The sequence below is a fragment of the Chaetura pelagica genome, unplaced genomic scaffold (assembly GCF_000747805.2).
Source record: "Chaetura pelagica isolate M959 unplaced genomic scaffold, ChaPel_1.0 scaffold316, whole genome shotgun sequence".
NCBI lineage: Eukaryota > Metazoa > Chordata > Aves > Apodiformes > Apodidae > Chaetura > Chaetura pelagica.
In genome coordinates this window covers 1,963,933-1,986,735 of record NW_009953497.1, presented here as the reverse complement: position 1 = coordinate 1,986,735, position 22,803 = coordinate 1,963,933, and the positions used below count along the sequence as shown (strand labels likewise).

The window sequence follows — 22,803 nt, the reverse complement described above, 5'->3', positions numbered from 1 at the left end:
CATCCAGAAATGTACATGGCTGATTTAATTTTGCCTGTTAATCTTAAAATCCACAGGTTAGCTTCCACCACTAGGAACAAACTTGGTATTAACAGCATTTTTATTTTCACAAAAGAACCACCATCGCAGCAGAAGTCATGATCCAGAGACCCATGAACAACGTGCCTCAAGCTAGAGCAGAAGTGGCAGTGCCCTTGGCAAGTTGCAATGAGTGGTGATTCAGAGCTCTTTTCCCCTAAGTCTTTACCTTCCATCCAGCTGTTTTGCTGGGCAAAACCACTGCCAGCATAAACTCTGAAATGGCATCGTATTCCAAGCACTCACCTGGTTCATCTGGCAGGTGATATAACAGAGGGACTGGTTTGTTTCTTCCCCTTCCACATAAGCCTCCATCACCACTGTCCTCCCCTCCAAATTCAGGACACACTCATAGTCCCACTGCTGGTCCTGCACAGAAGATACACGTGGCATAACTTCTCAGCTACATGGAGCTTCCTGCTCCATCAGAGTGCATTCCTGTCTGCCCAACTACCAAGCCACTTACTGCACAACCAGTATCTTCCTCTCCTTTCCTTCATTATGCCAACTCTATGCTATATTCAAGGGCTCTCAATGCTGTCACTGCCTCTATGTATGAAAGGAAAACCAACACAAAAAAAACCACCTAGAAAGGAGCACGTGTATGTTAGTGCAGGGAGAAGGGAGCACAGGAGGAGGAATGAAAGGAAAACCAGGGGGATGGTGAAGTTAGGCCTGTGTGTCTCTGTGAAGCAGAAGCTTGGAAATGAAGAGTGGAGCACACAGGTGAGGGCCCTCAAAAAGCACTAAGTCTATTTCTCTCCTCCCTCTTGTAAATCTTTCACCAAACTGCTCAGACACTTGCTGTAAAAGAGATGGATTTGCCTCTCTAACCAGCTCTGCTGCTCTGAGCAGTGCAACATGTCAGGTTTAACATACCAAGTAACAATTAGTCTGTGGGCTGCATGTTCTGAGGCTGTTTGTTAAAGGTTACTAAATCAGTTTTCTGTCTTGAGAAGCAAAGAGAATTTTTATCAGAGACACACCCAGGAAACAGCTTTCAAGGGTGGTTTCTCCCATTGCAGAAGTTTCAGGTATGGCAGGAATATCCACATGAACATGAGCATGCCAGAAAGGAAAGGGAACAGATGCCTTATCTTTAGTTTATGGAAGCACAATCAGCAGAGATTCAGCAGGAAGTTATTATTCCAAGAACTACCATCTACAGTGCAGCACAGGTGCAACTTAATCCAAACACATGTAGATCTTCTCCAGCAGGTTGGTGCACACCTGTACTCTCCCTTTCTCTGGGTGACCTCCTACCCACCAATAAATCCAGCTATGTAATTATTTATTCACAGAAGTAGGTAATTTCTTTAGGTGTTTCTGCAAACAGGTGCAACCTAGGCAGAGCCACAACTGTGTCTTACAAGTATTTTTAGCAGTTCAGTGACAGGTTGCCCAGAGAGTGCTCATTAAAACAGTTTCTCAATGCTGATGGCATTGAGCTGACTACCTGATAGAGGTGGAAGTTCTTTCCCAACAGGGTTATCTTCCTTGACACGTTGACTGGGAACAGCGAAGATCCCTGGATTCTCTGCACACAAGGACAGGCATCTGGACCCCAGCTGAACTCTTCATTCTGAAAACAAACAAAAGTCTTCAGAGAAAAAGACCTCCATGGCTCTGATACAAAGAATCAGAAGCCTAACAGGCCAACAGAGACACAAGCCCTACCTGAATGAAGCCACCCACTTCTTTGCCATGAAGTTACAAGAAAGCAGAGCAAGAGCCCAAAGAGGTAAAGAGCAAAAAGCTGCGAACGCGCTGGACATCGCAGCAGCTGCCACCTTCAGGCCAGCAAGCATTTCTACAAGAACTGGGAACCTCACACACGTTTTTCTTCCTCAGGCTGCCACTTCTCACTCCTCACATTACAGTGGTCAGCTTCTACATGCTCAGAGGGCACAACCTCTGCTGTGTGTGGAAACACTATATCAGCAATCTGTATCAAAACGGCAAAGTGTTCCAGCCTTAGACTGTGAATTCCAAAGCCTTCCTGTGAATTCCAAAAACTTACCTCTTCCCAAAACTCAGGGGCATCATACTGATAGTCAAGGTCAGGGTGGAGGATCCTGGGAAAGTCAGGGACATCCCTCTCTGAAGAATCACCATCACCCGACAGAAGAGTAGAAGCAGAGAAGGGAGATGTGTCATTCTCAGCCTGCAGCAAATCCATCCAGTCCTCCGTGTCCTGGAGTTCTGTGCCTTCCCCCAGCAGCCAGTCTGGGGGAGATGAAGATGGGAGCTCTGAAGCAGGTTGTTCAGTTCCCATCAACTTGGGAGAGTCATCAAAGGCAGCAGGAACCCCTGGCACCTGGCTGGGGGTCTGGGGAGTTGGGATGGTGGGTGTCAGTGCCTCTGTGGTAGGAAAAGAACTTGGAGGCCACTTGAAACTGGTGACATGAGTGGAAGGTGTTACTGCTGCTGCAGAGGTGTGCAGAGGGCTACCCACTAGGGTGGTGGGGGGGTCGGTGTGCCATGGCTCCTGGGCAGTGGCTGGTCCTTCCGTGGGCAAGGCTGCCTGGTCCATGTTTTTGGATGGGCTGGTGAGGACAGATGCAGCAGAAGTTGTGGTCTCTGGCACAGTGACAGCAGGTTTGTCTGCTGGAGGTGGCAGAGGGGATTCTGTTGCAGCCTGGAGAGAGGCTGCTTCAGTTGAGAGGGTCAAGTATGTGTAGCTGAGGGTTTCTGCAGGCTCAGTCGTTGTATCAGGGGCTGGGGACAGTGTGACACGGTTGGGCTCTGTGGGGGCCACAGTGCTCGGTACCACGTGCACTGGGGGAGTGACCGGCTTTGTGGCCACGGCTGGGGCTGTGGTAGAGGACTTGGTGAGGGGAGCTGCTGAAGAAGGAAACACACTTGAGGTTGGGATCTGTGCCTAGAAAAAAACAACATGGTGGGGTGAGAAGAGAGAAAGAAATGAAACAGAATAAAACCCAAGCAGAAAAGCACTCCATGCTGCCTCCTGTAGCAGTGCCCACAGGAGGCTGCTTCACCATCTGGATTTCAATGAGCACTACATCTCGTGCCATCTTGTCTTGGGATGGGACTGTGAAATGCTCACAGTGCAGAAGATCCAGAAACATTCCCTCTTCCCACAGATGCCTCCACTCACTTCCACTCAGAGGGTGGTCAGCCTGCCTGCATCCCCCACAAAACTGCAAGGCCACCTGTGACAGCCACAAACTGGGCATCTGTTCCACCTCCTCACTTGCAGCCTCCTTGCCACCTTGCCCTTGTCCCTCACTTTGAAAACACAGGCTGGATAACCCCAAGAAAGGGTGACATGCTTCATCTGATGGCACTTTCCCAGAAACATAGCAAGGATGTGTAACATCAGGGATGGAGAGCTTTTTGTCACTCCAAGGGGAGGCTTTGCTCCAACAACTCCCCTCCTGGCTTGACACAACTGACAGCTGCTATTTTACCTCAGAAGAGATCTGACTCCCTGAACTCCCTGAGTCTGGTCTGGCATATAAGACTAGGACTGAGCAGGAGACACACCCTTTCATTGTAGATGATGGTTCCTTCCTCACAAGCTGCTTTGTGGGTGCAGAGGTGCTGCTGGATGCACCAGTTACATCCCCAGAGACTGCTCACGCACTTCTGGCACCTGGAACAGTGATAGAAAAACAGCTGCTAAGACAACCCAGAAAGGAACAGCCACTCTCTCTACAGCTACAGAGAAGAAAAAGCAGGTGCTCACGGTGCCGATTTCCACAGCAGGGCCACTGCAGCACAGTCATAGAAAGAGAAGTCCACAGAAGCAATGAAGATGTCATGGAAACGCACTACGAGCTTTATGGTGACATGATCTGAAAATGAAAATAAAAATTTCTTAGAAATAGAGCCACTCTAACTCTGCCATACTGTTAGGAGACAGAATATGCTTTAGGAAAGATACTGTCAAACACGGAGGCAGATTCCCCTCCATGCTTCCAGCATCCCAATCACTGGATTATCCTACAGACACTAAAACAGGTTGGACAAGTTTGTCAGAGGTAGTTTATGACAGCTCTTGCTATGCCATGGGAAGGAAGTCTAGTCTGAAGATCCCTCCATCTTTATCTGCTGTAATTCCACTGTCAACTGTGTATTAAAGGAAGACATAACATTCCAGGCTTTGTCATCCAAAGGAAAACCAAACCCTTGGAACTGACATGCCCTTCACATAATGCCTTCACCTTGAGAGCTTTGTTCTATGCCCAGACTAAGCAGTGACTCAGTGAAGAGGTTTATAAAACCTGTAATCTCACTTGCAATGACTGAAGGCTTATCTGCTTTAAATCCAGGTCTCAAGCCAACTAGAAGTGTCAGGATAGCCCACTTCTCTTTGGAAAGAGACTACCACTGTTTTCTGATAGATCAAATAACTGCAGAAATGGTGTAAACTTACTGTAGCTGATAGCATGAGCCTGAAGGGGATATTTTGCATGTGACAGCACTAAACCAGCCAATTAAACTTGTTCCAGACAAACATCCCCAACCCTAGAGTTGGGCATTTGTTCTCCAACTACTGGAAACATATCGCATGCTCTGCTCAACTCTGGGAGTTTTCTCCAAGACAGTTTGCTATAAAAATAAGCAACAAGAAGCTTGTCCATCATTCCTGTCAGAGAACTCAGACCTCCTCTTGCAAGTAAGCTCTATTCACAACAAAAAAATTCAGATGTCTGGTGGTGGATCAGTCAGGCCTAGACCTGCCTCCTGATAGGATGACAAGTGAAGCAGTGTGCTAGTAAAACAGCTGATGATGAGGTGTGTATGAAAACCCATGATTAGGAGAAAATAAGGGTATCACATGCAGCTGGAGGCAGGAGTCACAGCAGTACTGTCAGCTCCCATCACTCTCATACAGGTGGATTGCATTTTGCAGTGGTGGAAGGGCCAACACCACCCAGGGTTTCAGGGCTATGACACCATATTTATAAATATTCCTTTCTCCAAATAGGCCACTATTTCCCATAAATGCCAATAATGCTTTGCAGCAGTTCAGAAGATGAAGCTGAGTGCTTGCAAATCGAAGGCAAGAGCTTCTGCTACCCACTTGGAGCTCAATGACTTAAAATGACAGATGAGCTGGGTATGCAACCTTTAAAACAAAGCTGAAAAAAAGGCAACTATTTTAGTGAGCTGGAAAAAGTACTGTAAGTAGGGACAGGAAAGTGCTGGTATCCAAGGCCCTGATGAGACCTTATTTAGAAAACAGAGTATGATTCTGGTTACCAGCTTCAAATTCATCTCAGCAGAGCTCAGAAGCCAATGCAAGAAGGGCCAGCAATGCAGTGAAGGAGAAAGGAAGTAACAAAAGAACAGAAAGAAAAAGCTGGCATGGTTAACATGGCAAAACTCCATGCTAAGAATGCCTGGCCATAGTTCTCTGAGTGGGAGAAGAGCTGTGGAAGCAAAAGGACAACACAAGTAGATCAAACAAACCATCCACGAGCAAGTTCAGGCTAGAGAACAGGAGCAACTTGTTAAGCCTCAGAGATGCAACATGAAAATAAGATAGGTAAAGCTTCTATGGACTCCTGAAATAAAAGCAGGACAGACTTACAAAGGAGTCAAAAAGAATATCTGAAGCCTGGAAACAATGAAAACAAGACTGTGACTTTATCTACACTGATTTTTCACAACTGTGCATAAAATTAGGCCCATGTTTGCAGAACTAAACAGGGAAGCCAACCCTGCTTCCTCTGCCTGTGGTGGCAAGAGCATGAAGCCCTTTACCCTGTCTGACCACCCTGAAGGGAGATTTGGCCAGTTTGTTCCAGCCTAAAGCAGCATGAAAGCCAACAGATGTAATAATATTGTAAATAGTACTGAAAATTAATGAGCTTGAGATTGAATTAGTGTGTTACCTGGCTTCTGCTGTCATGTTATGCCCATGGAAACTGCTTCAGACCTATCAGACAGCTGCAGCATGGAAAATCTGTTCAGCCATTTAGGTGAATGGTGTGGAATGCTTCCTAACTGGCACCTGCCTTTTACTTCAGATGAACAAGCTCTTTGAAGAGATCAGCTCATCAGAGCTCACACTGACAGGATGGGTAAAATCCAATGCAAGGACTATAAACTGAGAGCTTTCCAGGTTCTTTAGAGTACTCAGTTAGCAATACTGAGCCATTTATTGTTCATATTAATAGAAGGCTGACTATGCATTCTTCTGAGGCTCTGCTGCATTGCAGATTAATTTCTGTCTTTAAGGACTGTGGGTCTCATCTTGCCTTGTCTTACATCTACTTCCTTCTCTCACTGCTACATGGATTTTGAGGAGGTTTGCATTTTGATTTAAATAATAAAGCAGTATTTAAAAGAGTTCTCTCTACAGACTTATGACAAAGCTGCCAAACCAGCCACCACTCTAGATTGCATTTCAGATCATATTCAGATTTGCATACAACCCTTCAAGCAGGATCTTCTTTCCAACTACCAGAATTTGGCACTGGAATTTGGCAACTGCCCAAAATAGCACAGGATGTGTGTGACACACAAGTAGAAAGCAAACAGATACTATGACAGAATGAAATGAACACCTGCTGACAGACCACATACATTCATGGCTGTTAATCCTGGCAATCTGATGGACCTACAATGTACTTTCTCCCAACAATATTATCAGAGCTATCATCCTCCATTTAAATAATTTCACTGACCTGCTCCTGTTGGCAAAGTTGGTGCTTGGCTGGGATCTGGAGAAGGACACATGATTCCTGCCTCTGTCAGAACTGCTGGGCTTTCATAATCTTCAAAGTAACATGAGTAAAATTCTTCCTCATGCAGAGAAGGTAAGTCAGAGATAGCCAGGAATATCTATCAATTCAATAATATCCAGTAAATAATTTACCCTCCAACACATTCTTCTTTATTTAAGCTAATTTTCTGGTTCTATTTTTTCAAACTAAGAGCCCCATAAAGTAGTTATCTACATATACACCCATTTTTCTATAATGCCTCCTAAGACTGACTGTTCCACTCATCATCTCTTGCCATTCCCAAGCTCAGCTTGGCAGCCACCAAGCAATTGGCAGCTTCCTCCTTTGCTCAAGCTTCTAGCAAAAGACAGGTTCTTGCCACCTCCTGACACAATGACAAGACTTCAAAACACTGCAGCACCTTCTTAGCTCTTCTGCCAGCTCTCAGATGCCAGACTGAAGCTGTAATTTTGGGTAGCTCCTTTCAAATCTTCCTGACAGCAATTGTCAGAAACACTGTGAAACCACAGACATGGGCACCCTATAGATACTAAGCCAAGGAGGGATCCCACCCAACCAGCCATCAAATACTCCAGAATGAATAGCCAGTAGCTCTTAGCAGACAAGGACATTTAGTTTTATGGGAAAACACAAATTATCTCTGGATACAGCCAAGCTGTTAAGTCCCTTATGTGAGGCAGCAACATGTGCTTGAGGGCTCAGTGATTCAGCACCCCACTGATCCAGCACCCCACTGAAAGCAACAGGAAGGCTTGTGAGTCCTCAGAGTCTGCAGGGGACTTTTTACATGCTCAAGAACCATCAGAGGATGATCACCACTCACATTTCTCTTTTCCTCTCTGCTGATATTAGCTGGAGTTAGTGCCTGGACAGACAGACACTGCTGAGTAGAGTTAAAGCTCCAGAGCCACTGCTCACTCAGCCTGGACCTCAAGCACTCGGAGCGGCGGCTGCACCTGCAGGGAAACAGCAAGAAGCCCCATGAGAGACCCGTGCAGCCCCAGCAGGACATGTTCAGCTTCCAAGCTGGCACTGCCTCTCTGGAGCCTTGCTACGGTCTTGAGGAGGCTGCTTCACAAGCCATGGAATTCCCAGCCTCCCCTCACCTTCAAGAATAGGATGAACTGTAGGCAAAATGTAGATGAGGAGGCACTTTTTGGGCTTCAAGGGTCATAAACTAGTTCCTGTGGCATTCTATGGGGAGACAGAGTCAGCAAGCAGGCACACACACTGGAACAAACCAGTAACATCAGTAGGGGAGCAAGAAGTGAAAAAGAGTGCTGAAGAGAGTGACACCAGAAGAAGAGGTAAGCTAGTTTCTCTACATTTGAAATGAGACAGTTTGAGCTGCAGTCAGACTGAAAACAGGCTGAAATCCACTGGACAGGAGTGAGTGGTGACCCTAAAGCCACAGATTACCTGTGTGCCTCTGTGACTGCAGGTGGCCTTTAGGAAGGCAGAGAGAGAAATGGTAATTTAGAGAGAATATCCCATAAAGGAACTAACAATAAAATAAACTAAATCCAGACACACAGACATACACAGACACAAGGAGGAAAGTAAGTGGAGACAATCCCTCTCTCCCTCCAAAATCTCTGCAGGTGACCAGGGATCTCTCTTACCGTCCCTGAAGGACACACCAGCCACAGTAGGGATCTTTCAGTGCCAGGCAGGATTCACAGTCCAAGTACAGGGAACATTCCACTATGGGAACCTTTGCCACCTGTCAGAGAAAGCAATCAGTAAACACACAACGCAGGGTTCTTCTGCCTAACTAGCCAGGCCCATCACCTGCATGTTCACTTAAACAACTTCTTAATCCCCAATATTGCATAAAAATAAGGAAAAAAGAAGGAAGTTCCCATAGCACACCTGAGTGGCTGTTTCACACACCAGTGAAAATGACATCTAAACATCAGGCTGTACAGAGGCACTGAGGCAAGCAAAGTGCATGGCTATTAACAGGTCACCATGACACTTTTGGCAACAAGGAGACTTTATTTAGGGACAAATCTGTATTTTAATAAAATGGATCAAAGAACAGCAGACTGAGCAACATTTGCTCTTTTGCTTTTCTGGACCCTGTCATGGGAGATAATCTCTCTTGACATCCTGTGACTGAAGCTGGAGGCAGCAGCTCCAGCTGAGGCCTCTGAATGCATCTGCTCTGTTGCCCAGCTCTACCTGGTAGAACTATCATTTTGACTGAAAGTAGATCAAGAAGCTTTGATCAATGTGGAACAAAACCTGCCATCTGGAGGTAAGTTTTACTTTGAAAATCACTTCTGCTTTAACTTACTGTCCTTGCTGATTTCAGCCCCTTGCCCTCTCTCTTTAATCTCCTACTACACTCCAGCTACTACACTGGCAGTTACTTTAAAATACCAACTTCTAATCCCTGACCTATTACTTTTGCTAAATACATGATGTAATTTACATTTTTTATTTGACAGAACAATTACTGTCAAGGATATATTTCAGATTTCCCTAATCTTCTTCAACTCACAGATTTCAAGTCCTCCTTTGAAGTGTTACAACATTTCAGAACATCTCCAAGTGCTCTGTGTGGGAGTGAAGGGAAGCAGCAGTTTTCCAGCATGCTCTGATTTTTGGTTTGTTCTCTCCTTCAGAGCAACTCAAGGGCTGCTTTTTTCTTTGCTTGGAAGATCTTTCTCTTTCCAGCTCAAGGAGCTGACATATGTGGTGGTGCACAAATCCTCTCAAATAAAAGTATCCATAGTTGCATTTCCTATTCCACAGGCACCAATATCTCAAGAGCCTGAGGAACTGCAATGCCTCTTCTCATCCAAATGCCATTGGGCACAAACAGAGTTACAGAAAGCAGGACAAGAGGGAAAGGTGCCTCACAGGGTTCCTTATAAAGCTCAATTTCATCTGCAAGACTGTTATTTTATAGCCAGTCAGAGCACATCTCTGCTATCTGAAGACATTTCCCACACATTTCTGCTTTTTGTACATTATAAGCCTACAGAAGAACAGCCTAATCCTTTAACTGATTACAAACAGAAGAAGTATCACAGTTTTAATAACACAAAACCTCCCTTTTCTCTTTTTAATCTTTTGCAAAACCAAGACAGGTCACATGACTTGTGAACCCAGAAGGCTCACATTCTTCTGCTTCGATGGAGATGCAAACTGTTGTCCAAACAGTTCCTGCTCAGCACAGAGGAACCCAGGAATTTGCAGTCCCTTGTCTTCGTGCCAGTAGAGCAGCCTATTACAAGCTTGCAATTCACATTCTTCCAACACTGCTGATACAGCCTGGCTGACTTGGGGAAATGCAGATGCAAGCAGCACAGTTTAGGGTACCCAGACTTCCTCCATGCTTCTTCCAGCTTTTGCAAAAAACCAGTCCCCATTCCTGCAAGCCAGGCTGGCAGACAGCTGCTGCCCAGCACAGGCTCAGCTATACACACTGCTTCTCTGCCTCCCCCAGTCCCACCAGTAGTTTGTCTGGACCTCAAACGCTTTAAACTTTTCTGTGGAAGGCATTTTATTGCTCTTACCATTGACTGGGTCATGACAAAGAGGTGCTCCTGCAACTGGTCAAACAGCAGGTCTCCGCTCACCATGCTATTTAACTGGATAGCTAAAGAAGAGTATATATGTGCATCTCCCATTGCTCCTAAGTACACCTGCAAGAGAGTCACAGTTGGATGCAGGTGAAGTATCACAGCAGGAGTTGGCTGCACCCATCCTACATGAGGCACAAGTTGGAACCACTGCGATGTGTGAGGATTCTGACCTCCCACCAAGATCCCAGGGCAGTGAGAAGCACATGCCTGGCAACACCTGCAGAAACCATGTAGGATGCACCAGCCCTGATGGTGGCTCAGTGCAAATGTAACCAAGGGCAACGTGACCACCATTTGGGGTGTTCACATTCTCAAGTCAGTACAGTGTGAGAAGAGACCACGTGATAGTAATGGTCTTAGTAGGAACTTGGCTTCCCAAGAGACAAGAGAAATTGCATTCCACCTGAGCATCCCTGATTAGCTTTGTCTCTTCATTTCCTGTCATCTGCTTCCAGATCATACCTTGTGCAGATTCCCTCTGCTGTCTCCCAGAAAAGCAATGGTGTGGCCATCTTCCACATTCACTGCCACAGCTGTCAAACGAGCCTCTGTTTTCTCCAGGAGTGGAGCTGCTTCCAAGGGAACCCGGCTGGCCATGGGGCTGGGAGTATGGTCAGAGCCACAGGGATATGCATACAGTGTGTCCTTTTTTGGGGAGTGAAAATAACAAGGAAATCAGTAACAAAAAATAGATTACAAGGAACACTGTCAGCTTAAACACTTCCCACCATGCCTTTCTACCCAAATTCCTTAAACATTTGCCCCAGTAGTGAATTCAGCTTTGAACCCCTCTAAGCTTTTTGACTGAGAGTAAAAGCCAGGTCAATAATTAATTTTAATGACTAACAATTAGATTTAATAATTACTACGTTGTCTGTTTGTAACCTCACAGAATCCTGCTGACATTTCAGCAAGTCCATTCAGTAATTAAACACACTGAAATTCCAGTAAACTTAATTTCTCAAAAATACATTACTGGCCAGACACTGCCATGGTACAGCCTTGGGAAAGGCTAATTGCATTTTTCAGAATAAAACAAAATGCTGGTAATTCCTGCTTCCAGTGCAAAACCTGGTCACAAGCATCAGTTGGAACTGTTTTGTTGTATCATCTGCAAATTCTAAGCCTGAAGTAGAATCCCAAAGCATCAGGACATGCATAAACACAGGGTGGAAGATGACCTGCTGCAAAGAGCTTACTAACCACACACACAAATTGTAGAGTGCACACAACCAGAGACCCACAGAAAGCGAAAACAAGAGTTATCTTTGTACACTGCTTCCATTCTTCTCAGTCTTGTCAGATTTCTTAAAATTGACTCCACAGCACTGTACAAAACCAGTCATCCTTCTGTTCCAGTTAGATCCCTCCCAGTCCCATCAAACCTTCGCTTACTGAATTATAAAGGGGAGAGAATGAAAACTGCCAACTTATTTATAATTTGTATGTGCAGAAAGAAGATATTCCATTATGATTCATCTTCCTCCAAAGTGACAAACTCAGGCTTGTCTAGGATAGCTCCTCTGTTGTTTTACATCTTTCTTGACACCTTGTTTTGTGTCCACTTTCATTTCACAGTATGTTTGGAGACTGAATGCAGGATTCTTCACCCAATGATTACTATTAAAACCAATACTTTTTAATTGATCAGTGACTTGTCTTCAAACAACGTGACTTATGTAAACTAATGATTTTCATCATGAAATCCCTTATGGATAACAGTTGGACCCTCGTCTCCAGCTCCTTACTGATACTCTTTCAAAGCTCCGTATGGATCAGAGGCAGTAACTGCACAAGCCACATCGTCTCAGCAGCTCCTTCTCTCTTGCCTCGGGCAACGTGGTTGAATTTAGACTCCTTGTGAGGAGGGCTATGTGCTCCTTCTGCTGGGTGTCCATGCATTGCCTATGGCAGTGCTGAGCTGCTGGGTACCAGCACCCACCGCAGGTCAGTGGTAGCAGTGGCACTGGGTGACATTCTGCGGGCACCTGCCCACCACCCCTCACCCACCCCCTGCAGAACCTGACCCTTTTTCCTCCTCTCCTCCCATTTTTCTTGGGTTTTTTCTTTTGTTTGTCTTTCATAATTGACTGCTTCCTGGAGAAACCAAAAATGATCAGGAGCTTTTGACCAAGTCTGTGGAAATCCCCCGGTAAAATGTGTTTAACCTGCTGACCTCTATTCACTTCCACATGTGCTGCTGTTGCAGCAGGCAAGCAAGGCTTGACACATCAGTTTCACCTAGGAAACTGTGCCAATCAGACTAGCACTACTTTGATCCTCATGCTTTATTGTTTTCTTTTCAAATACTCATTCAACTCATTTTCTGTATACCAGCTGCAAGGCTCTGATTTAAAGCCTCAGAAGAGGCTACAACTTTTAACAACTGTTGTTTTTTACCATCCTCTAAGCTAATGTTCATTTTTAGTAACACATCTACTTTTCTCATCAGCTCTGCCACTTTATTCTTAAGCTTCTTTCAGCCACCTTCTTGCAACCTAAAGATTTCTATTTCTCCAGTTGTCCAGTTTCTATAAGATTTATTAGGAAGTAGGTCACAGCCAAATTCCCATACTCAAAAGCATCAGCTGTTTATTTTGAATGGGATTCTAGCTATTTTTTGAAACCTTTGTATCAATTTAGACAAACCGTGAGCCTAATGGCCTTGCTACTGATGCCAATTTTTCAGTTTGCTTAAAAAAAAAAAAAAGAAAAAGGATACAAGTCAGAAATAGCTATACCCCAGCTGTGCTCAGCACTGCTGTTGCCAGTGTGTGATGCCAAGGGCAAGTCACTTCACACACCTTCTACCATAAACCAACGTGACCTGTGTGAGCTCCCCCAGCACCAGCACAACCTGCCCATGGCCTTGGCAGTTAATCACAGTCAAGAGCTGAAACTTGTTCCCTTCTACAGGATTAAGACCATGATAATTGTATAAAGTGCTTATATAAGTTTACAAAGAAGCTGCTTGAATTGCTTTCAGTGAAGCACATCTTGCCACCATGGCAGAAATTACACTGCAAGGATCATCTTGTGTCCTACTGTGATGCAGCAAGTTGGGATGAAGCTGCTGCTGTGAGCTCTGGTGAGCACACCCGACACCGTACAAGTGAGAAGCAACAAAGAGCAAATCTGTATCTGTGCATAGAGGACTGCAAGATCGGTGTAAAAGGACAAGTTACATACGCTGAAAACTGCACCCACCAAATATATGCAGCCTTCCTAAGCTTTGCAGAAACATGTTTCACACTTTCAATTACCAACTCACTAACAGCATCTACATGGTCTCCTGTATTTCAAGACTAACGGATCTCCAGCAAACTAGAAGAAATTAACTGGTCTTGAAATTCTTATTATAACAAGCATTTGTTTTTTCTAGTTGAAGAGATTGTATTGAGCTGTAAAACTCAATCTTAACCTCTCCTGATGGGAGTGCTAACTAGGGAAAAGGTCATACCTTCTTGTGCACAGGCTGGTCTGGAGGCCGAAATATGTGAAATTAATTAGCTTTACCCTGACATACAGCACAAGCTGCCACCATTGAAGCAGAGTAAAAACTGCTCCTGCATAAAATGCTCATTGACAGCCGCTTCCACTCAGCACTGAATGGAGCAGCCTGGAGCTGGCACAGCCCCTTACGTGGTGTTAGATACAATCTGAACGACAACCGCTACCATGTACTGAATGGTGAAGGATAAAGTTTGTTAGAACATTTACATATCATTGGACACACTTGTTAATAAGATGCCATCCTTTAGTCAGCCCACTAGTGCCAAATTGTGCAGCTGGGACCCTGGGATCACGTGCCAGGAATCACATAGCAGAGACTGGCCTATTTCTCCCACTCTGTGCACCCACTTCTCCATTGGATCGAGTGGTACAAGGGGACTCTTAAGTAATTTTGAATGAAGGAATTTTATTTCAAGTGCTCACACCAGTTTGACATTTAACTCCCCCCAAAAATCACCTGTGATGACTCCTTCCATGCAGCCCTGCAAAGGACACATGGGGCATTGCTAAGAGACACAACAAAAGCAGGATATCAAACTGAGCAGTCTCTTGCTTCCCAACTCTTACATACTCTTCTGACCTTATATTCATCGTGCTCCAAGTCTGCTCTTTACCCTTCCCATGTCCCACAAGTATTCTACAGTCAGCTTTAGCTACTGATATAATTTTAAGATGGGTTTTGGATCACACATCCAACCTCAGAGACATCCAAAGCTCTATAGTATCACTTTGTATCATAAGGCTGGGAAGAGGCAATTGTCTGGAGAGCCTGTTCTGTAGAAGGAAAACACAACAAAACATGCTGTTCTGCTAAGGACTATCAATGCTCTTGGTGAAAACAGCTCCTCACAACCAGAGCCTCGTGCCAGGACACAGTGTTCAGCACAGCCCCAGGAAAATGCTGCTGCTGTGTTTGTGTCACCGTCCCCGATACCGCGGCACCAGCCGAGGTGGCTGACAGTGCAGGACCTCAGGGTCACAGCTTTAGTTTGTATTTTTATCCTGCAACATCCCATCATGCCTTTGCTGTAGAATTTAAAGAAGGATTATCACCTCTTACAGCTCTGGAGGCAAAGAAGAGACAGGTCAGGAAAAGGCCCTCCTTGACACAAAATTCTGCAGGACTGATGCAGTCTACAGGAAAACAGGATTTTGTTGACTGTTGCTTTTGCTTATGTTTTCTTTTTGTTCCCGGGTGGCCTTGCAGGAGGCTGTTGTGAGGTGCACGTCACCGTAACCAACAGCGACCCAGCACATCCCATAAATTCCCTTCCCAACACACAGGTGCACACGCACATACTCCTCTCCATCCCTGCATTACAGACCAGGAGATGAAGATACTGAAAAATAACCTGAACCTCTGCTTCAGCTCTCTTGCCTGGTATTGCCACTGCACATGTCACATCAGACACCCTCCCCATTGCCACACACGGTCCATCTCCCTCTGTAGGGACACCTGCCCACTGGGGGCAGAGAGCTGCAGCAGCAAGGGGACAGACTGCACTTAAACAGGACACAACAATTTTTGCATTGCGTTGCTCCAGGAGCAAAGAAACAGCCTGAACCCAAAAGTTTTTAACCCAAACAGATGTCAGCATCCACCTGTGGGAAATGGGCTGACTCCAGGAACACAAAGCAGCACAGGAACACAGGCAGGCTACTCTTCACCCTGGCAAAGCTGCAAAGCCACTTACCGCTGGCAGCTGGACACAGTTGGAACTGACATCGTATTCAATATAAGCCACTTCTGCCCCTTCTTCTGACTTCCCATCCCTCATATAGCAAACATCCCTAGTCCAGTTGGTCAGGCGATCCACCTCCTCCATCGCGTAGACGCAGAGCGCAGACTCCTCGCTCAGCCGGCCAGAGGACTGCCAGGCAGAGAAGGCTGCAAACAGCACCTCTCCCTCGGTGTCCAGCTCCCCTTGGGCCAGGCCCCTTCCCGGCCGGGTGACGTAGGCAGCTTGCAGGAGACTGTATGTGTTGGTTTTGCTCTGGCAGAGCAGAGGTAACTCCACATACGAGTAATAGTGAGAGTCATCCAGGCAGATCCGCGAGATGTAGGTCTTGTACTCGCGCGATTGGGACTTGAGGTCCCGACGGTAGAACAGGAAATAGACGCTGGAGCGGTAAGTGAAGGATTTAATGAAATGGTGGTTGTACTCAGAGAGCCGGCCCACTGCCAGCTTTGCTGTTTCTTCATAGGAGAAAATGGAGTGAGAGTCTGTTGCTTGAATATCCCCTCCGTGGGCCCTGAGGTTTCGGGTAGTGATGGGAGGAATCCCTCCCCCAACTCCTCGGCTCGTGTACCCTCGTCCCACGAATAGCAAGGGGACCTCATCCTTTGAGTATGCGATGAGTCCCACAGTGGTGATATTGGGATCATTGGCAGCAACATACTGGGTGTCTCCAGGGCTCTCTGGCCGGAACAGGACACGGTCGATGGACGTGAGGCTCCTCTTCTCACAGATGCCCTGGTGCACACTGCCGCACACAATGAGCTCCTTCTGCACCGCGTTCACCAGCAGCAGCTTGTTGTGATTGTCGGTGTAGTGCGCCTGTGGGCACTCCAGCTTTGAGACTGGGGGGAGGCAATCTTTACTGTCCAGAACCGGTCCAGTCCGAACCACGTTCTCCATCAGCAGGTCAGATGTCAGCTGAAAGAGAAAGTTGGTGGCCCCCAAATAAACGGTCCCAGATTCCAAGTCCATAGACAGGTGGAGGAATTTTGTAGCGTTGCGTGAGAACGTGACATACTGCAGTCCCTGTGGAATTGCTGCTCCCAAGAAACAGAGAACAGGAAGGAGGAACGTTCCCAGAGGCATGGTAAACACTCTGCAAGAGAGGAAAAGCTGTTGTAACTCCTTGTACAACTGAAGTAAAGATTAACACTCATCAAAATCCTTCAACAAGCACTCTTATTATGAGAAGTGGGCAAAGAGGATGTGAATACCCATAGAAAGCAGAGAACTAGATACAAAGAGCCAACTGCAAGTAATGTTCTTGGGGGCTTTCCCAGGGACTGCTGGGTGGTACTGAGGAAAGCTTCTTTTCACAAACCCAGTATTTGTCCTAAACTTGCTGAATAAGCAGTTCAAAGCCCAGATTCATCAATGCAGGGACATAATCAAAGCAGAAAAGTCTTATCTATGCTGTGACAGAAGGTGGTTAAAGCATTGAACTATTCTTAGAACATCAGACTCCCACACAATTCTCTCCTATGATGCTATTAAGGAAGTTCTCCAAGACAGGACCACATCCTGTAGCAGCCAGCACATGACATACATGTTTAATGAGCAACACTACCATAAAACAAACCACTGACAAGACAAACATAACCTGCAGAACCATTGTTTAAATAAACTAGTTGTGGTCCAGTTCAGAGCAAACTAATAATCCCTTTGCTCAGTGTTTGATTGAGATATCATGATTAATCCTCTCTTCTTAGCACTTACAGCTATCTACAGCCTCTTTTGGGTCCAAGACTCTTCTGCTAGTACTTTTGAAGGAACCTTCCCATGCTATCTCTGCTACTGAATGTGGCCCACCCAAGCAGGGCTGCTCTGCCCTGATGCCAGTATGAGATCTCCAGAGAGTCTGGACTTAATGATCTCAGAGGTATTTTCCAGCCTCAATAATTCTATGATTCTGTGAGTCAGTCATAGGAACTCCCCTGGGGCCACCAGTCTGCCCCCAGACTGCCAAGTCAACCTTGGTGGGCCCCCAACTCCTTGGGCAGATGCAGCATGTCTAGCTGATGGGGACACCACCTTACCCTGCTCACTTGTTACTGCAGTCTTCAGGGCAGAAGTATCTTGTTGGCACTCATCTCTCCCCAGGAACTCTGCCAGCACTGAACATGCCTGCTCTGTGGACAATGCTCCACTCCTTCCCTGTCTCATGCCCCAAAGTGCAGACAAGGCCAGATGAGGTGGGTGTTGGACAGACTTAGGGAACCACCAGACCTGTTCTGCTCCTGCCCAGAGGATGTTTAGATCAATTCCTCTTGAAAGCCATCATGACCCACCCAAGCCATGCCATAGTTGGGAACAACTGTCCTGAAAAGCATGTGGAATCCCACAGCATGGCAAAAATGTGATAATAAGTACCTGCAGCATTTAGATAAATGCTTTCCCCATGGAAAAAAGAGCAGCAGCTGCAAGCACTCATAGTTTACTAGGAGCACCATGTTATTTGAATTGAGAAGTAGGTGGTGAATCTAAACCCTTCCCTCCCTCCCTCCCTCTCTCTTGCAGAGAAGGTATCAAAGCTACATATAGTTACACAGATGCCAAGCTGGGCCAGAGGCTCAACACAGCTGATGGGTACAGTATCTCCTCCAGAACTGACCTGTAAATCTGCTGTGCTCATTTTGGCAACTCAGCTCCTCAGGGGTGAAGTTAATTTTGTAGCTAAAGCTAAGAAAATATAATCACTTCCCTCCTATAGCATCACCCCTCTTAATCTTCTTGGTAAACTCATAGTGTAGTTAAGCCCAGAGTGCTCTTAAGAGCACAGAGGTGGAAAATGATCCACACATCTCCAGAGAAGACTATCCCAGCATCTACTGCAGAACTTACCCAATTTAGGTCACAAATTATGCCTTATGCTCATTCTGTACAACATCCAGCACACAGTGTGCAGAAAACACAGTAGCAATGGTGAGAAACAATAACTGTGAGACTCTAGATCCGTCTTTTGTTTTGCTGTTACTGCAAAAAAACCCCAAAAAAACAACCCCAGCCTGCAAAAGTCTGCTTTCCAGCTCCTTTGTCAGTAAAACAGGCATCTTTGCTCTACCAAAAGACCAGCTGAGAGGATTAGTCGACTTGTGAAATCCAGCGGATGGAAGGTATTATAAATACAACACGTTATTAAATATAGGCTTTGTGAAGCTCTGGAAAAGCTCCATTTCACACGGCTCTTGTAGGTAAGTAGGTAGAGCTGTCAGGACACCCCGACAGGCAGGAATGCTGGCTCCAGCCTGGCCCCTTTCCCCTGGAGCACACGGCGCCAACTCACACCGAACCTGAGCTGTGTTTAGGTTCCATGCACACTGGGGCTTTTGTTTGCCCCGATAATGGACGCGTAGTGTTTTCTGCTCCCAGGGCTGCTGACACACTCTGCTTCACCCAGATTGGCAAACAACCCTGAGCTAGGCTGGGAGCCTCTTTCCAGGGCGGTGAGAGAGTGTGTTGTAGCACTTGACAGAGGTCTTCGCCAGGCAGATGTTATCTGTGAAGCATGATGAGGGGGATTTATAAAGCCAGCAAGTAGATACATGTAGATTGAAGGATGGAGTTCTAACTTAACTGTATCACCCTGGTTTAGATCACTAGAGGATATCTTGCCCTGATTCTAGTATATTAGTTTTTTTGGTTTTTTTTTAATGCATTCTTGCTGTTTTTATTGGAGAAATCTTCATTCAAGGAACTCCTTAACCACACAACTGCCCTGGTACCTCTGCACAGCCACCATGCAGACATCACGATGGAGTGTTGTGCAACTCTGTTTGGAGTCTCCTCAGTTTCAAAGCTTAAAATGTCTGCAAACAAAACAATAGGCTGATGACCACCCAACAGCAGGAGCTTGACTACACTGTGACAAAGCCACACTGACATGGAGAAGGGAGTCTTTGATCTGGAAGCAGCTGAGGATCACAAGACACCATTACACTACACCACTTACAGGAATCTCTAATCTTCTTTCTAGCTAATGCAACCTTCCTATGCCAGTACTTACACAGTAAAATCAGCATGTGTCTTTGGAATTTATGGATTCTGAAGTACTGGCTTTCTGGCTAGAGGTCATGCCTACATGCTGCAAGACTCTGCTCTGTCCACCACATCCTGTCTCAGATAACTCACACTCATATATATGCCACCAGTGGCTGAACTCAAAAGCCAGTGCATGACACCACTCTAGCAACCCAGATCTTTTTACAAGCTCTCTGATCTATAGTTTAATCTATCCCTAATGTTTCTCTGAAAGCATTTTACCTCTTTGGAGTGCCTGTATTGGAAAAGAGGTGGAAAAGCAACTAGCCTATCATCCAGCAGAACACAAGCAAAAACGTACCCTATTGTGGTCAAATCTCTGACCTGAAGCTATTTTTTCACTCACCAATATTCCCCTAGAAGTCCCTTTATTAAGAGATAGTTCTCAAAGGTGTTCCAGGAGACAAGCTACTATCTAGTCCTCGTGACTGGGAAAACAGAAGGCAGCTGAGAAAAACATGGAGGGGGAAAAAAACAAAAGAAATAAAAAGGCAGTACAGCATGTTCTGCAAGCTGGTTCTAATCACTCTGAGCAATGGGTAAACACTGAATATAGTGCTCTTTGTTGCTCTTTGCTGAAGAGCCATTAGCAAATGAACTTGTATTTATTGCTAGGTGAGCAAACATACATACTCTAGAAATGAGCATGAGTCTGTGTGGCTGTCAGCAGTTAGAAGCATTCCCATTCTGTTTGAAAACTGAGATAAGAAGCCAGCAGTGTCTTTTGATTCAATTTTCCAAGTTGTTTCTCAAACATCAGCATCACTGCCTCATTTATTTCTTGCTCTTCATTTAAGCCCATCACAGCCTCTCTGGGAGGACAGGAAGGAGAAGGATAACCTACATTTAAATCTGATGGCTTCACGACAGGCTCTTTATGGATTTACTGAACCACTCTGCTTCCTGTGCTCACTGCTAGTGTATAACACAGCTGTTACAGACAGATTGCACTAAAAGTGTGTAGCCTTTAATTAATTCTGAAGGCAATTGCCCAGGCTTAAAGATTCTTTTTAAAGACTCCATTTTTTAAATGAATTCCCATTAAATAGGAAAACGCTCCAGACACTACTCTGAACATTGCCTCTAACACACTGTAAAATATCAATATCCAAATGATACTCTGAGCTTCATTTATTTAATCTGGATCACAACAGAAGGGCTAGAGGATTAGTCAGTTCTGCCACAGAATATTTATATCACATCTACAAAACAACAACCAATACCGTGGGAGCAATGGCACTATTTTGTTACTTGGAATTTGAAATAAGACTGTTTTCTGTAGCACTATTTTTACCTCTCTGACCTCAGTATCCCTCTCAGAGACTTTACTCATTTATTAAGGAAACAAACACAGAACTCATTTGGAGACATTTTAGTAGCGTATCAACACGCAAAGATTATTTCAATCCTCATAGATTATTTCCCTAATACTGCATCCTATCCCCCAAACATGGAAAGGTCAGATCAATGTCCCCACTTCTAGGTTTGATTTCATACTCAAAACCAATCCCAGCAGAATTATCCTTGGAAAAAAAGTAGGTCCCTGAATTTTCCACCTGCAGTTTCCACTGTATCATTTGCAGAGCCGACCCACAGTGAGAACACTAAAAGATTTAAAAATTAGAAGCAAATTCCTCCAGCTGCACAACAACCCTCATGCTCCAGCACGTTCAAATCACCCAGCAGTAGGAAGACAACCACTGCTGTGCTTCCTGCACAAAAGCCCTGAATCACAGCCCCCCTTCTAAGTTTCATATGCTCAACAGAGACTTGCTGTTTTCTGCTGTGAAAGATGACATTCTCATTAAATAAATACATCTTTTTTTGAGTCTTATTTACTACTACCAGGCCAGTTCCCTGCTTTGCTGTTTAAGAACACTTGGAACAAGCAGCTCTAGCAGAGAAGAAGACAAACCTCTGTTTTCCAAATAAAACTGACCCCAAGGAAAATCCTAAGTCCAAGTCATCCTGCCGGAGCAGGACTGGCACAGACAAGGGAGCTCTGTTAATGAGATGAGAGTAGCATGAAAGCTGAGGTCAAAATAACTTGTAGAAGTCCTCTAAAGAAAAAATTTCACATCTGAAATAGAGAGGAAAGGTAGCAGAAAACCTGTGCTTTCACACTACAGAATCAACAGCAAAATTTGGGAAAATAATGTTTTTTTAAACCCTTGGTAGTTACTGCTGACTGTTACAAGATACTTTTCTGGATGGGGGTTTAAGCAGTTATACTAAAACAATGTTGCACAAAATATTTTGCCAACTTTGTGATACTACTGACAATTTAATGATACTGTGCATTCTTAGGGTTCTTTGGAAAATCTGTAGAAAGTGCTTCTACACTCCTAAATATGTATTTTAGCCATACTGGAATTAATTGATGGTAGTGAATAGATATTACCCCTAAACAGCTCTAGCAGAACAGATTTTTCTCTTGCACACATGAAAATGTGTTACAATCGCTAGTTTAAACTTCCAGTACTAATGGTTAATGAAGAGTTAATTATTAATAAAATGTTAAATAGTGAACTTTTTATAAATCAAGACAAACTACACAAACATTTACAGGGAATATAAAGCAACCACAAGCTTCTTGCTGTTAAAACCAGCCTTCTTCACAGATATTCTGTCACTGTAAACGGAGAGCTGACTTTTCACTTCACCATTCTCTCAAACACTAACAAAACTGAGCCCAAATGCCATGCTGTATCATAGAATCATAGAATCATAGGGGTTGGAAGGGACCTCGAAAGATCATCTAGTCCAACCCCCCTGCCAGAGCAGGGTCACCCAGAGCACATCACACAGGAATGCATCCAGGTGGGTTTTGAATGTCTCCAGTGAAGGAGACTCCACAGCCTCCCTGGGCAGCCTGTTCCAGTGCTCTGTCACTCTCACAGTAAAAAAATTTTTTTGGATATTCACCTTGAACCTCCTATGCTCCAATTTGCACCCATTACCCCTTGTCCTATCACTGGTCATCACTGAGAAAAGCCTAACTCCATCTCCCTGACACTCACCCCTTACATATTTGTAAACATTGATGAGGTCACCCCTCAGTTTTAAAAAGGGGAAATCCAGTCAACTAGTTTCTCAGTCTCTTAACACAAGCAAAGCAGA

The 22,803-nt window shown here is 45.1% G+C and overlaps 1 protein-coding gene across 2 annotated transcripts in view; it reads right to left on the bottom strand.

The window, feature by feature from the left end:
• Positions 1-16,735, bottom strand: part of PLXNB1 (plexin B1) — a 37,454-nt gene extending 20,719 nt beyond the window's left edge. The window contains exons 1-11 of one of the 2 annotated variants that reach the window (XM_009999294.1): positions 15,601-16,731; positions 10,856-11,038; positions 10,325-10,453; positions 8,420-8,520; positions 7,621-7,753; positions 6,738-6,894; positions 3,788-3,896; positions 3,586-3,694; positions 2,099-2,959; positions 1,535-1,660; positions 325-447 (exon numbers count right to left, since the gene is read on the bottom strand). In XM_009999294.1, coding sequence (XP_009997596.1) covers positions 325-447; positions 1,535-1,660; positions 2,099-2,959; positions 3,586-3,694; positions 3,788-3,896; positions 6,738-6,894; positions 7,621-7,753; positions 8,420-8,520; positions 10,325-10,453; positions 10,856-11,038; positions 15,601-16,731 — 3,162 coding nt within the window. Of the gene's footprint in view, positions 1-324; positions 448-1,534; positions 1,661-2,098; positions 2,960-3,585; positions 3,695-3,787; positions 3,897-6,737; positions 6,895-7,620; positions 7,754-8,419; positions 8,521-10,324; positions 10,454-10,855; positions 11,039-15,600 lie in introns of both variants that reach the window. The other variant, XM_009999295.1, reaches the window with a different exon arrangement.
• Positions 16,736-22,803: the final 6,068 nt, after the last annotated feature.